General features: G+C 36.0%; 1 protein-coding gene across 3 annotated transcripts in view; it reads right to left on the minus strand.

Moving 5' to 3' along the window:
- Positions 1 to 15,035, minus strand: part of TRIP11 (thyroid hormone receptor interactor 11) — a 75,932-nt gene that overhangs the window by 26,141 nt on the left and 34,756 nt on the right. For all 3 annotated transcript variants that reach the window (XM_012453130.3, XM_021675712.2, XM_021675711.2), the window contains exons 12-16: positions 12,670 to 12,810; positions 11,951 to 12,144; positions 7,951 to 8,114; positions 6,448 to 6,551; positions 1,403 to 1,502 (exon numbers count right to left, since the gene is read on the minus strand). In XM_012453130.3, the coding sequence (XP_012308553.3) occupies positions 1,403 to 1,502; positions 6,448 to 6,551; positions 7,951 to 8,114; positions 11,951 to 12,144; positions 12,670 to 12,810 (703 nt within the window). The remainder of the gene's footprint in view (positions 1 to 1,402; positions 1,503 to 6,447; positions 6,552 to 7,950; positions 8,115 to 11,950; positions 12,145 to 12,669; positions 12,811 to 15,035) is intronic.

Here is a 15,035-nt window from a genome sequence, read left to right on the forward strand (position 1 = left end):
GATGCTACCATATTTTCAGAGGAAATTGGAACTATATGGAACAAAATACAAGTAAGACTATAACCATTTTCCTGATAGGACTACAATAACATAGAAAGATCATGAACTATGGTAATAGGTAAAAAGACTGGAGTTCGAATCTTGCATCTTTAATGTAGAAAATGGAATTAATACCGTCTATTTTAGAGATGCTTATAAAAAGTAAATGATGAGAAAACTAAATACATAAATGTTATGTCAAATGTCTGTAACAGACACTCAATGTATAATTGTTTCCTTGCTGCCCATTTCCAGGCCCTCAACTAGATCTAGAGATCCTAGGCTGGCCAAGTCTTACAAGGTAGAAGACTTTTGGTTGGGCAGTAACTTGCCTCAGAATCAAATCATTTTGAGGACAATTACTTCCTATCTAACTTATTTTTCTTCTTTGTATTCCTAAAAATCTCCCCTCTCTGGTCTCCTGCTGGATTTAGGTCAACTTACTTTGGCTTGTTCTTTGATGTCCATGCTTCAGTGGCTCCTGCCTGCTTGTCGCCCTAGTATCTAAGTCACTGCTTCTGTCGTTGACAGTTCCTCTGATGTACCACCTCCTTCTATTTTTGCTTATATCTAAGTTCATGTTAGGTGATATGTATTTCTTAATTACATGCCTTGTTACTACTGTGCCTAACCTAGACATCTGGAGTTGATGCATTCTAGGCTCCGTTATCACCTTTCCAATAACCTTGAATCATTACCTACTAAATCCGCCCTAGAATAGTTTTGACTTCCTGGTTGCCTCTAACTTAGAGATGAAATGAGGATATACCATCTTTGTCAGCTATTGGATTCAACAAAGCCCTGTAAGCCACCTGATCATCGAACCAACTAATAATCCTAAGCATGTGACACACCTTAGGGAATTGACAGGGCATACGAGACACCTTATAAACGTCAAAAAATACATGATGCACCTGTGGTAAAACACCATCTACAATCATAAAAATCTAGTTATACCTAGACATTCATTCCATAGAAAGTTACTCTTTTACTTGAGAATTCTGCCCTAACAGATTGGATGGCTTTAGGCAGCATGCACATTAACTGATAAGGGAGAAATCACATCCATAAAAAGTCAAATCAGTCCAATCAAGCCCTCTGATGGTCAACAGGGTGACAGCCAACACAATGGCATTGCCTTAACATCCAGTAAAACTCACTGGACAGCCAGGGCCAACTTAAAGACTCTGGTTTCACTAGGACCATACGTAAATTGAAGCAAATCAGTAAGGGAAGATGCAAATGGAAGTCACACGTCAATGAAGTTGGTCTCACTTAACTGTGCCAATTTATGGCCGAAGACTACATTTGATTCTGTATCAGTATTGCAGTGGGGGAAAAAATGAAAAGAAAAAAAGCCTACTTTGTTTTTTAAGTTCTTCAATTTGTTCTTCTTTTAGATCTAACTGTTCTGTAAGTCTTGATGCTGAATCCAATGCAGCATTTGCTTCATCCAAACGTTCCTGAGAAAATAAACTTTATTAAAAAGTATGCAAAAATTATTTCGCAAACTATAAGGCTTAGAGACATTTTAGAGTCAACCTTTACATTTCGGCTGGTGAAGCTGCACCTCTATGACCTTAGGCAAATTCATCCAACTAATAACTGTCAAAGGCAGAACCCACATTCTTTTCAATACAATACTGCCTCATTTAGAGGAACTAAATAAAAAGAGCAGATGCCACTAAAAGACAACATGATGACAGAAGTTAAAAAAAAAAAGTAACAATAAGAAATAAAACTCCAAAAAAACAAAAAGTCCAGAAATATAGCAACAAATGTTCTTATTTTTTAATTTTTGAAAGTCTAATAAAGCAATGCTTGATTATGACTTTGTTACTTTAATTTTTATTTCCCTGACCACTACTAGTGAATTTGAGCATTACTTTTCGTGTTTACAGGGCAAATTGGATCTGCCCTTCTGTAAAAACCTCTTTGCATACGTTGCCCAAGTTTCTACTGAGCTGTATTTCTCTTGTCCATCTGTAAGAGCACCTTGTATAGTAGATAAGAAACTTTTTAACCTGTGCTATGCAAATAGTTACCATATCTGCCATTTGTCTACTGACTCTACAATATCTTTTGCCATGTAAACATTTTACACTGTATATAATCAAACATGTTCTACTTTGCTTTTACAGCTTCTTAAGTCTTGGTCTTTGTTAGGATCCTCCTTGCCCTTAGAATGTACATGTTGTCTTCCAGATTTTATTACAAAATATTTTGTAATATAATTAAATCTTTAACACAGTGTTTCTTAATGGGAGTGGCTTTGACATTCCTTGCCCAATAAATGCCAGGTGAGACATCTATCCCCAGATAATCAACACCACTCCCAGTTGAGAGTCCCTGCTTTAATACACCTAGACGTGACTTTCGTTCATGCTGGGAGATGGGGTCTGTTTTTTCTTTTCCTTTGTTTCTTATGGACAGCTGGTTGTGTCAACATCATTAATTAGATAAGCTATCCTTTTTCTCATTAAATTAATTTAAGATTTAGTTTCAACTTCTCAAATATATCCTGGGCTCTATTTCTGGATTCTCCTTAATCCACAAATCTAGTCAATATTGTGTCAATTTAGGACTCTATCATGGTATCTAGTAGGCAGGTCTCTCCTCACTGTATTATTTCTCATAATTTTTTGGCTATTCTCAAGTATTCTCCCATGTAAATTTCAAGTCAAGTTTTGCCATCTTCAGTCAGTGTCATAGTCTTTTTAATGTGTTACCTTGAATAGGTCACAGTCCCCAGTTATTCAATCAAACATAATCTAGATGTTGCTGTGAAGGTATTTTGCAAATATAATCAAAGTCCTTAATCAACTGAATTTAAGAAAGGCAAGTTATTCTGGATAATTTAGGTGGGCCTGATTGAACCAGTTTTAAAGTTCTTAAAAGCCAGGGCTTAGGCTTCCCCTTAAAGAAGAAATTCCCTCTTTGAGCCACAGCTTCCACCTGTGCCTATGGAGTTCCACACTGCTTGTGATTTTCCTTTCCTGGCTGCCTGTGGACAACAGCTTTGGCCCATGCCTGTTGAGTTCCAGCCTGCCTTTGATGTGGTCTTCCCATCCTGACTGCCAACCTATGAATTTCAGACTTGCTTAGCCAGCCCCTACAATTATGTAGCCAATTCCTTGTAATAAATTGCATATGTGTATCCATATGTATCACACATATAAATTTGACACATATACATACACACTCTACTGATTTTGCCTTTAGGGACTGAACTCTGATTGATATATAGAGGAACTGAAATTAAACAATTTAAATAAAATATTTACTATTCAAAAATCCACAAAACTAAATTTAGTGTGAAGGAAATTTAAACTTTCAAATGATGTTTTTAACCCCACAGCATTTGTACTTACAAAGTTATTAAAGCTTAAATCTACACTTAGACTTTTCCAAAATTAGCATTTAGATTTTGCTATTCTACCAATAGTTTGGTTTTTATTTCATTAATTACAGCTTTTATTTTTATTAATTCTTCTCATTTATCTTGTTCTTCTTTTAAATGTGTATTACATTTTACATTAAAAAAAATAAAACCAGTTTTAAAAGAAGATTTGGCTGGGTGCTGTGACACATGCCTAGAGTCCCAGCTAGTCAAGAGGATGAGGCAGGAGGACTGCTTGAGCCCAGAATGCAAGGCTGTAGTGCGCTATTATGATCACATTTGTGAAGAGCTACTGCATTCCAGCCCAAGAAATATGGCAAGATTTCATCCCTAATTAAAATAAGAAGAAAGTGCCAGGAATAGAGGCTCTCGCCTGTAATTCCAACATTTTGGGAGGCCAAGACAGGAGGACTGTTTGAGCCCAGGAGCTTGAGACCAGCCTGAACAACAAAGCAAGAATCTGTCTCTAAGAAAAAAGAGAAGAAGATCTGGACTTCCATTCTAGCAGTTCCACAGACTGTATACTCTGGATCCACTAGAAATTACTATTTGGATAAAATACATCTTTTTATGTGTATTAATGAGATGACAAGAAAGTAAGTATAAATGGTCAATAAACATATTAAAAGATGCTTGGCCAACTTGGTGAAACCCCATCTCTACTAAAAATACAAAAATTAGCTGGGAGTGGTGGCACACATCTGTAGTTCCGGCTACTTAGTAGGCTAAGGCAAGAGAATTGCTTGAACCCAGGAGGCGGAAGTTGCAGTGAGCCAAAATCGCACCACTACACTCCAACCAGGCAACAGAGTGAGACTCTGTCTCAAAAAAAAAAAAAAAAAAAAAAAATGCTTGACCTGGTAATTAGGGACATGCAAATTAAAACCACAGGAAGATAGCCCTTCTGCTATGGCTTGAATGTAGCCCCCAAAGTTCACGTGCTGGAAACCTGATTCCCAATGTGGCAGTATTGGGAGGTAGGGCATAATGGGAGGTATCTGATTCATGGGGGTACCACCCTCATGAATAGATTAATGCCCTTATTGTGAGAGTGGTTCATAATCAAGGGAGTGGGTTCCTTACAAGAGGAGGAGTTTGGCCCCCTCCTGCTCTCTCAGCCATGAAATGATGCAGTAAGCAGGTCCTTACCAGTTGCTGGCACCTTAATCCTGGATTTCCCAACTTCCAGAACCTGTGAGCTACTAAGTTTCTGTTCATTATAAATAACTTGGTTTGTGGTGTTCTATTGCATCAGCACAAAATGGGCTAAGACACTTTCCTACCCATCAATCAGATTGGCAAAAACTTTGAAAGTCTGATAATGTCAAGTGTTAACAAGGATTAGAACAAGAACTCATGTGAACTGCTAGTAGGAGTAAATTAGCATAATTACTTCAGAAAACAATTAACCATCATCTAATAAAGCTAAAGTTGACCATATATATCCTATAACTCACCAATTTCAATCAAGATATACACCTGAAAAAAACTCTTACATGTATTGAAGATATCTTAAATATCCTTTATTAATAAAATGGGTAAATTATATATTCATGCAATGCATACAGAAGTGAAAATAATGAACCCCTACATATAGTAACACACAGTAATATGACTGAATCGCATAAGTTTTTTTTAAAAAAAGCAAATCTCAACCAGGTGTAGCGGCTCACACCTGTAATCCCAGCACTTTGGGAGGCTGACTCAGTGAATCACCTAAAGCCAGGAGTTCAAGACCAGGCTGGCCAACATGGTGAAATCCTGTCTCTACTAAAAACACCAACATTAGCTAGGCATGGTGGTGGATGCCTGTAATCCCAGCTACTCATGAGGCTGAGGCAGAAGAATCACTTGAACTTTTGTGGGGTGGGGCGGGAAGGAAAGAGGTTGCAGTGAGCCAAGATCCTGCCACTTCACTCCAGCCTGAGCAAAAGAGCAAAACTCCATCTCAAAAAAGAAAACCAAAGCAAGTCTCAGAAGAATCACTGAATTTACATATAGATCAAATTCCATTTACATAGACTTCAAAAATATGCAAAACCAAACAATGGATTGTTTGGAGCTTCAAATCTATGTGATAAGAACCATAAAGAAAACAAGCAGAAAAAGAAATAGAGAACAAAACAAAACAAGGAAGTAATAAACCTAACATTTTGGAATAGTGGTTACCTAAGAGGTAGAAGATAAGAATGGGATATGAAGGAGTGCATAAAGAACTTCAAAGGATGAAGTTTTATTTCTCACACTGGGTGGTGAGAATGTGGGCATTTGTTGCATTGTTAGTCTTATATTTTATACTTATTATCTAAATTGCTTTGCAGCCACTCAACACTTAATTAAAATGTTAAAACTTTATTAGGACATATATCTTCACTTACTCGGGACGTTAATGTTAAGAACAGCAAGATTACCTCCACTAATACCAGGTAAATGAACTTTATCATTTTCTACCAGCTATTGACAGTCTATTTGTGACTTAGAAAAGGTTTTCCTAAATCTAAAAGCAAGTTGTTTTGGTGTCATATCTCTTCACAGGAGTTGATTTTTCCTTATATATAATTTTTATATGTATGAAATACAGCATGTAATAGAAAAATCTTTTAAAGGATGATGCCATTATACAAAAGAAAAAGATTTAATGGCATAATATATATTGTTTTAATCCATGTGAAATAGAGTGCTCAGTAAAGTTTGTTGAAAAGAGAAAATTATAAAGTTAAAATTGTAGATTTGGATGCTTTTTTCCCCCAGAGATCTCTAAAATACCTGTGTGTGCCAAAAAATGTAAATTATCATCTTACATTTGCTGTGTCTACTCTAAACTATGACACCTTAGGGAAATCCTGGGTATCTTGTTCACTGTCAGGCTGCAGCAGAGAGCTGGATTCAGGGTACTACTCAAAAGTTTACTAACTGAACAGTTTAAGAGATTATTTCGAAGACAAAGACTCTACAAGTAACTGTTTCATGAATAATAAAACCTACAAGAGAAAACTATTTTGTCCTACCTGCAATGATACCACTTTTCCTTCCAGATTTTCTGCCTTTTTCTTCCATTCAGCTACAAATTGTTTTTGCTTTTCGAGTTCAGCAGAATACATAGCCTTTTCCTCTAAAGAGAACAGAAAGTCACATTAGTATTTTGCAATTGTGTGATAAAACTGGAATGTTAAGCCATTTGAAATTTTAATAATCCAATAAAAACAGTTCGAATGTCTCAAACAGAAAAGAATATATATGCCTTAGTGTAATGTTAAGTGGTACTTAAGTAATGAGATCACTTTCCTCCATGTAAACCCTCTCCATCTTGTCTACCTTGCAGATTCTTCTCTCCCTTCATAACTCTACTCAAAGATTTCCTCTCTGGCAATGCTTTCTCTATAGCCTCAGTTCCACATTGCTTTGTATAAATACCCACTTTAATAATTACATTATATTGTAAAGTAGACCTTAAGAAATTTTCTTCTTTCTTGTTTCTCGCTCTGTCACCCAGACCGGAGTGCAGTGGTGCGATCTTGGCTCACTGCAACCTCCGCCTCCTGGGTTCAAGCAATTTTCCCTGCCTTAGCCTCCCAAGTAGCTGGGATTACAAGTGTCTGCCACCACGTCCAGCTAATTTCTGTATTTTTAGTAGAGACGGGGTCTCATCATGTTGACCAGGCTGGTCTTGAACTCCGGACCTCAGGTGATCCGCCCACCTTGGCCTCCCAAAGTGCTGGGATTACAGGCATGAGCCACCACGCCCGGCAATTCTTACATCTAAAATTTAAGATTTCAACCCCGAAAGGACACAGAGGTACAAATTTAAAGTTTTGCTTAGACACAAAACTAAAAGCCTCCATTACTTACTCATTCTCATATCCCCTAATTACCTCCCCCAACTAGCAGTTAATTTACTGTCAATAATTACTGAATGCACGAATAAACAAATGGATGGATGAATGATCTCACGTGAGTAAATCTAAGGACAGGAGGTACAATGTGAGAAGGTCTATTTGTTTCTCAGGGTAAAACTGCTCTGGTTACTATTATTGTGTCTCCAAAAAAGTATCTTCCATATGGACTAGAAAATGTAATTACCTCAAAGCATAGACGAATAGCTATGAACATGAGAATCACTATTTGAAAGAACAGTAATTAATTATGATTATCTCAGGTAGGTTCAACCTCCAGCCATTACCTTAAAACCTAACTATTCTTTCTAAGTGCATATCTCTCTTTCTTTGTATTCTCCTCTTTATTACTTGATCATCTTTTCTTATTATTTCCTCAACTCTTACCTCTCACTGGTAAGAGGATGGTAAAACAAATTTTTAATAATTACTAAAGTTTGTTTTCTCGTCTTAATTGTAAAAGGAGTCTAAATTAACTTTTTGATGGCTACTCACCCTACCCTCTGAAAGGGTAACCTTTCAGAGATTTCCCCATGCATCATCTAAAATAACTCTCAAATGAGGCAAAATTTCCCATACCTACAATTTTTCTTCATTGAAAGTGACCATAAAGCTTACCTTGTTGGAAATGCTCTAGTACCATCTGCAGGTTGGCCAGCGACAGAGCATACTGCTTTACTTGTTCCTGAGAGACAGAAAGCTGCAGCGCAGTTTCATCCCTTTGCTTGGAGACCACATTCAATTGTTCTTGCAATGACTCTACCTGCATACTGGCTTGATGGCTTCAAACAAAAAGAACAAAAGTCAAACTGCTTCTATCTATTTAGATACTTTAAGAAGAAACCACCTTCTCTACATCTCATTGCACTTTATTTATCTTATTTTGAGACAGAGTCTCACTTCTTAGTGCAATGGCACCATCTCAGCTCACTGCAACCTCGGCCTCCCGGGTTCAATCAATTCTCTTGCCTCAGCCTCCCGAGTAGCTGGGATTACAGGTACCCACCACCACACCCCCACTAATTTTTGTATTTTTAGTAGAGACAGGGTTTCACCATGTTGGTCAGGCTGGTCTCAAACTCCTCACCTCAGGTAATCCGCCTGCTTTTGCCTCCCAAAGTGCTGGGATAATAGGTGTAAGCCATCATGCCCGGCCTCTTACTGCTTTAAATTCAAGTTAGATATCAAAGTATTTAGATACTTTAATAAGATGAAACATCTTCCCTACATTTTTTATTTTGGTAAAATATACATAAAATTTACCATTTTAACCAGTTCTAAGTGTATGGTTCAGTGGCACTAAGTACATTCACACTGTTGTACAACCTACCACCATTCATCTCCAGCACTTTTCTCACCTTCTCAAACTGAAACTCCACACCCATTAATTAGTAACTCCCCTTTCCCTTGAAAACTACCATTCTACTTTCTATCTCTGTGAATGTGATCTTCCCTACATTTTATTGCATTCAATTCAAGTTAAATTTCAAAGAAACTTGAAGAGTTCTTCTGGTACTTATTGTTCCTGTTTCTGTAAATTCAATTACCCTTCCTACGACAGTGACTTTGAACAAATGGCAGTCCTTTTTTAAAGACTAAGAATTAAGTTAAATAAGAAAAGTCAGCAAAATAAAAATGTAGGCCAAGTGAGATAACTCTCACATGTAATCCCAGCCCTTTGGGAGGCCAAGGCAACAGGACTGTTTGAGCCCAGAAGTTTGAGGCTGCACTGAACTATGATCACACCACTGCACTCTAGCCTGGGCAAGAGAGTGAGATCCTGTCTCTAAAAACTACAAATAAAAGAAAAAGAAAACTGTACAAGTAAATAGACTGTAATTTTTGTGCTTCCAGGATAAAACTCTAAGATGTAATTTATCATGAAATGTTTTATAAGGAACCCTGGAAGTCATTTTGTCCATCTCCCAATTTAATACAAAATGGATTCTATGACACTCCCTTGCCTTTGACCCTCTTGCATTCATGGTGAACTCACAACTTTCCAAAGGCTATCCCACTGATGATCTGCTCTGAATATTAGTTATCTTTTATTATCATCTTTCTTTCTGACTATATTAAACACAATCTCTTAACTCCAACTCCACAGATTTCTAAGAGGTTTATATAGCACCTATCTAGGTTTATGTCACTGGTGTACTTCCTTAATGTATAATGATTATATTCAAAATACTGCACCCAGTCTCCCAGGATTTTTAATTTCCAGTTAAATTCTTATTCAAGAGCAGCCCATGAAAGCTCATTAAGATCAACTCATTTTGAAGAGACTTTTTATCCATTAGCACCCTCTTGTGGAAAGAGCATAAGTTGGTAATCAGAAGACCTAAATTCTGCTGCCAAATATCTCTGGACCTTATTCAACTTTGCTGGTTAGCAATCACTTAAAGGGTGACTGTAGGAATGAAATAAGCTATGATGGCACTCAAAAAGATAATAAATACCAGGTGTACTATTAAGTAAGAGCTCACACCACCATAATCAGGTTTATAGATCTGAGTTACTGATACAACAAATATTTACTGAGTAGCTATTAAACTATATGTAATATATACAGTGTGATGGGTAGAAAATAAATGGCCCCATTTCTATCCCCCAGTGACTTTACACTTCATTGGGTGGGAGACAGCATAGGACATGTCAACAATTACCTGTACCCTAAATTAAAGTATAAGTGCCCTCAAACTGTAAGACTCAAACTAAGTATTATGCAAGTTTGAAGGATAAACATCACACCAGGGAAGGTTTGTTTTCGGATATGACAAGTGGGGTGCTAAATAAAGCACCCTTTAGGAGAAAATGGATTTGAAGAATAGTCAAGATTCACAGGTAAAGTGCAATTAATATATATATATATATCTTTATATATCTTTATATATATATTTTTAATATATTATTTAAAATATTATATATATATATTTTTAATATATTATTTAAAATATTATATATATATATATATATATATATAAAGATTCACAGGAAAACTTGCTGGGGATCTGGTTGACTCTTCAGGCAGAAGAAGGCATATGAAAAGAAAAAGCAGAAAAAAAAGAAATAGGAAAACAGTGGCTCTATCTGAGAAAGTGAGTAATACAGTCTGGCTGGATGTAACCAACAATGTGAAATAAGGCTAACGTGGTAGGAGCCTGGGACCATCATTGGAGTCAAGACCAGTTTTTGAAAAAAGGAGTAACAAGATCACAGCTCTATGTAAGGAAGGTTATTCTGGAAGTTATGAAAAATAAATGAAAGGAGCAGGGACTAGAAACTATTTTAATTAAGAAAAAATAAGGGCTTGAAAAACAAAAAAAAGGATGAGAATAAAAAATGTTACAGCATTTCCACCGAAGTGAAACATAAGAGTCAAATGATCACTCATTGTTTTAATATCCTTTTTAAACAAGTTTTCCAGCTGAATCTAAAGGTATAATAATATACTCTGCAAAGGTGGGGTAGGGGTTCATCCTCAGGAATATTGTCTCTACTGGCCTATAACCTCTTTGCAGATAGATAGTATCTATAGTCTCATTTTATCTCCCTTTGTGTCATAAATCATAAAAAGATAAAAAGATGCACATACCAGTAAGAAATATAAATTGACACAATTTTTTGTAAAATAATTTGGCAGTATAATCTCAGAAGTTTTGATCTTGATCTAGAAGTTCTTGATCTAGAAGTTCTGTTTCTCAAAACTTACACTAAGGAAATAATCTGTCATCAACACAAAATACATGTCTTAGGATATCATGTTAACACTCAGTGATTTTGAAAAGTTAAAACACAATAAATGTCCAATAATAAATGACTGGGTTAATCATGGCAAATCCAAATAATGGCATATTATGTGGCCATAAAATATTGTAAACATACATGGTTTAACATGTACTGCCATTCGTATTATTGATAGAAACAAGTTTCAAAACAGACTGAATATTATAATCTCAGTTTTGCTTTAAAAAAGATATATAATATATACACACAGACATAAAAGTATAAAAAAGCACACAAAAAGATAATCTCTGGGCATGTGAGGCTCTGTGTTCTTTTGGATTTGTACGATTTTCCTAAAGTGAAAAACAGAATGTTTTTATAACAAGAAAAGAAAAAAATTTTATTGAGATAAATTAAAATATATAAACAGGGACCGGGGTCACTCAAGAGTTCTAATAAGCCCTTGGTCTTTACTTTGCTACTTCCTTTATTATCTTCCTTCTAATATCCACATCCTGCTCAACTTTAGATCATTTGATGAAAAATAAAACCATATAAATAGTTCTTTGGGAGTTGGACAGAGCCAATTAAAATCAGTCAGCATTTCAAACTATACTCCTAAAATGGTAAGAGGCAATGATCTAGGTGATGAACAAGATACAGACAGTTTGAATGCCAGATCTTCTTAAGAGTCACAGACTCAAGTGTGAAACCCCTACACATACTGTGTGTGCCTACCTTGGGCAGGTTATTAAATCTCTTTACCCTCAGTTTCTTCATCCATAAAATACAGATAATGAATTTTGCAAGGATGAGCTAACATACAAAAAATAGAGTCTGATATTCAAGAAGAGTTCAATTAAAGTTAATGCAAAAAAAATGAAAAAATTACCTTGCATTTTCCATCGCATTAGAGGATGAAACTAGCTTTTCCTCCAATACTGTGACTTTCTTTCTTAGTTTAGCCTCTCTATCTTCTGCAGCCAAAGCTTCACGGGTATAAGAATCTTCTGATTCTAAAAGATGATTACGCAATCTCTCTAGCTCCTGGTTTGACCGCAATTCTTTGTCACGTAAACGTTGAACCTAGGTAGAGGACATTATTTTTCTTCTACAAAATGCTCCCTTTCCCCAGATACAAACCACTTTGTTATCAAATCCTTTCCCCATTACTGAAGTGTATTATTTGTATACCAATTTCCCACACTGCAAAATGCATTTATACTAGGAAAAAAATCATCTTGAATATTTAAATGGAAGCTTTACTTGGCAAAATCTTATTCCCTGTGACCATAATGGAAAATGGAATTATACAAATCACTCTACTGTATAAAGTACTCTTTGTGACAGGCCACTTTTTCAGCAAATGTCATTTTTTTTTCATACTGTATGGGTGGGCAATTTTTTTATACCCAAGATATGCCATAGTTTTCACTTTTGAAGACTGAAAAAAAATACCATGGGAGACTAAAATCCTACATTGCACAGCAGAGGAAGACTAAGAAAAATCACCTAAGAGAGAAAGTCATTTTCATTGATCAGCTTTCCAGTTCTCTTAATAGTTATTAAACTTATTGTCTAACTCGTAATTCCTTTAAAGTGAAAGTGTACCTCATTCTGTAGGGCAGTGTTTTCCATTTGTTTTTGTTTCAGGGCCAACATGACTTGGTCTCTCTCCTGTTGAAACACAACTGTCTTCTCCTGCATTGATTTAACTGCATTTAAAAGCTGATTTAACTCCCCAGTCTTGCCCTTTTGAAAAGAACAATTTTAGCTTTAAAAAAACAAAACATATTTAAAAAGAGACATTTTCTCCATTAAATTATTAATTCATTTAATTTTTAAATCAGGCAGCCTCCTGAGCCAGAGTAGGCTCAGAGAGACTCCTAATTAATTTAACAACATAGTTAACTATGTCAAAGTCATGAAAAACAAAGTCAGAGGATCTGTCACAGTCTAGAGGAGCCATGGAGACATGACATCTAAATATAATGCAGTATTCTGAATGACATCCTGGTACAGGAAAAGGATACTTAGCAAACATTAAGGAATTTGAGTCTAGTATGAATTTTAGTTAATAGTAATACCTCAGTATTGGTTCATTAGCTGTGGCAAATACATCATAGCAATGTAAGATGTTAACAAGGGAAACTGAGTATGAGGTCTACAAGACCTATCTTTGCAAATTTTCTATAAATTTAAAACTATTCTAAAAGAAAAAGGTTATTAGAAATGTTTTAAAGGCTGGGTGCGGTGGTTTACACCTGTAATACCAGCACTTTGGGAGGCTGAGGCCAGTGGATCACTTGAGGTCAGAAGTTTGAGACCAGCCTGGCCAATGTGGGGAAACCTCATCTCTACAAAAAAAAAAAAAAATATATATATATATATATATATATATATATATATATATATATATATAAATTAGCTGGTGTGGTAGCCCACCCCTGTAGTCCCAGCTACTTGGGAGGCTGAGGTGGGAGAATTGCTTGAACCCAGGAGGTGGAGGCTGCTGTGAACCGAGATTGTGCCACTGCACTCCAGCCCGGGCAACAGATTGAGACTGTTTAGGAAAAAAAAGAAACGTTTTAAAAGGTACCCAAAGGACAAAAATGTCTTCAAATTTACCCTATACAACAAAGTATTCAGAATCCCCAAATCAACAAAATGTGTATGTGTGTGCGTGCATATCTGTCCATTCATAAGGCATCCACAATTGTTATTAGAGAAAGCAACTTCACTGCAAAGTACGGCCACAAGTTTCAGATGATAGCTGAAATTCTAAAAAGCACAAAAATGTGTCAGACTGCTTTACAGCTACTTCTTTTTTTTTTTTTTATGAGACAAAGTCTTGCTCTGTTGCGCAGGCTGGAGTACAGTGGTGTGATCTTGGCTCACTGCAACCTCCACTTCCCAGGTTCAAGCAATTCTCATACCTCAGCCTCCCGAGTAGCTGGGATTACAGGCATGCACCACCAAGTCCAGTTAATTTTTGTATTTTTAGTAGAGACAGGGCTACACCATATTGGCAAGGCTGGTCTTGAACTCCTGTCCTCAAGTGATCCACCCACCTCAGCACGCCAAAGTCCTGGGATGACAGGCGTGAGCCAGCGCGCATGGCCTCCAGTCACTTCTTTTCTCCATTTTAAATATGCACATCATATGAACCTATTTATAGTTTAGCATATTTTAAGTTTTCATGTAAACTTTCCATTTCTTTAAGAATATATAATGTATCCCCCAGGATAAATCATTATAACCAAAATATAAAACCATCTGTTCCTTTCCTATTAACACCTCTCCTGGATAGAGAGGCCAGTATTTTCCAAATAATTTTTCAGTTAATTTTCTTTTCACATTATAGAGAAAGAACAAATGTTTGATAAATTAAGTAGATTTGAATATCTCCTGTTGAGAACATCCTTTTCTCCCTAAAAAAAAAAATGATGTTACTCATTATATTCAAGATATAATCTAAAGGCACTCTTCAATTATATAGAGAGTATTGGAAGAAATTAGTTTACACTAATTACCTTCAAGTAATATAATAGTTAAGTACTACTTAACTTAGGGAACCTTCCTAAAAGTGAGAGCATTAATAAAATCTGCACACTTTAGATCTGTAAATGTCAATGAAATAGAACTAAATTGCACAAAATGCTAAAACTCCAAAATGTCTCTAAATGACAGAAGACATCATTGCTCTATATTCCTCTGTTCTACTCTCATAACCATAAGAAGCTACAGCTAATTTGGGTTAGTGAACAACAGGAAGCTCTAGCCTCTAAAATTCTCTTCACATCAATTACAGACCAGTACCATGAAAGTGAAGAAGTTATCGCGGAAGAACACCTTAATACTGATCATCAGTGTGCCTACTTCATCAGATGACAAAGGAAAAAAATGAAGCTTTCACAACTTTCATCTAAGACTCTAAGAAGAAACTTAATTGGCAAATGAAGTTAAATAACTTTGTA

The sequence above is a fragment of the Aotus nancymaae genome, unplaced genomic scaffold, assembly GCF_030222135.1.
Source record: "Aotus nancymaae isolate 86718 unplaced genomic scaffold, 86718_ANA_hifiasm-v0.15.2.pri h1tg000011l, whole genome shotgun sequence".
NCBI lineage: Eukaryota > Metazoa > Chordata > Mammalia > Primates > Aotidae > Aotus > Aotus nancymaae.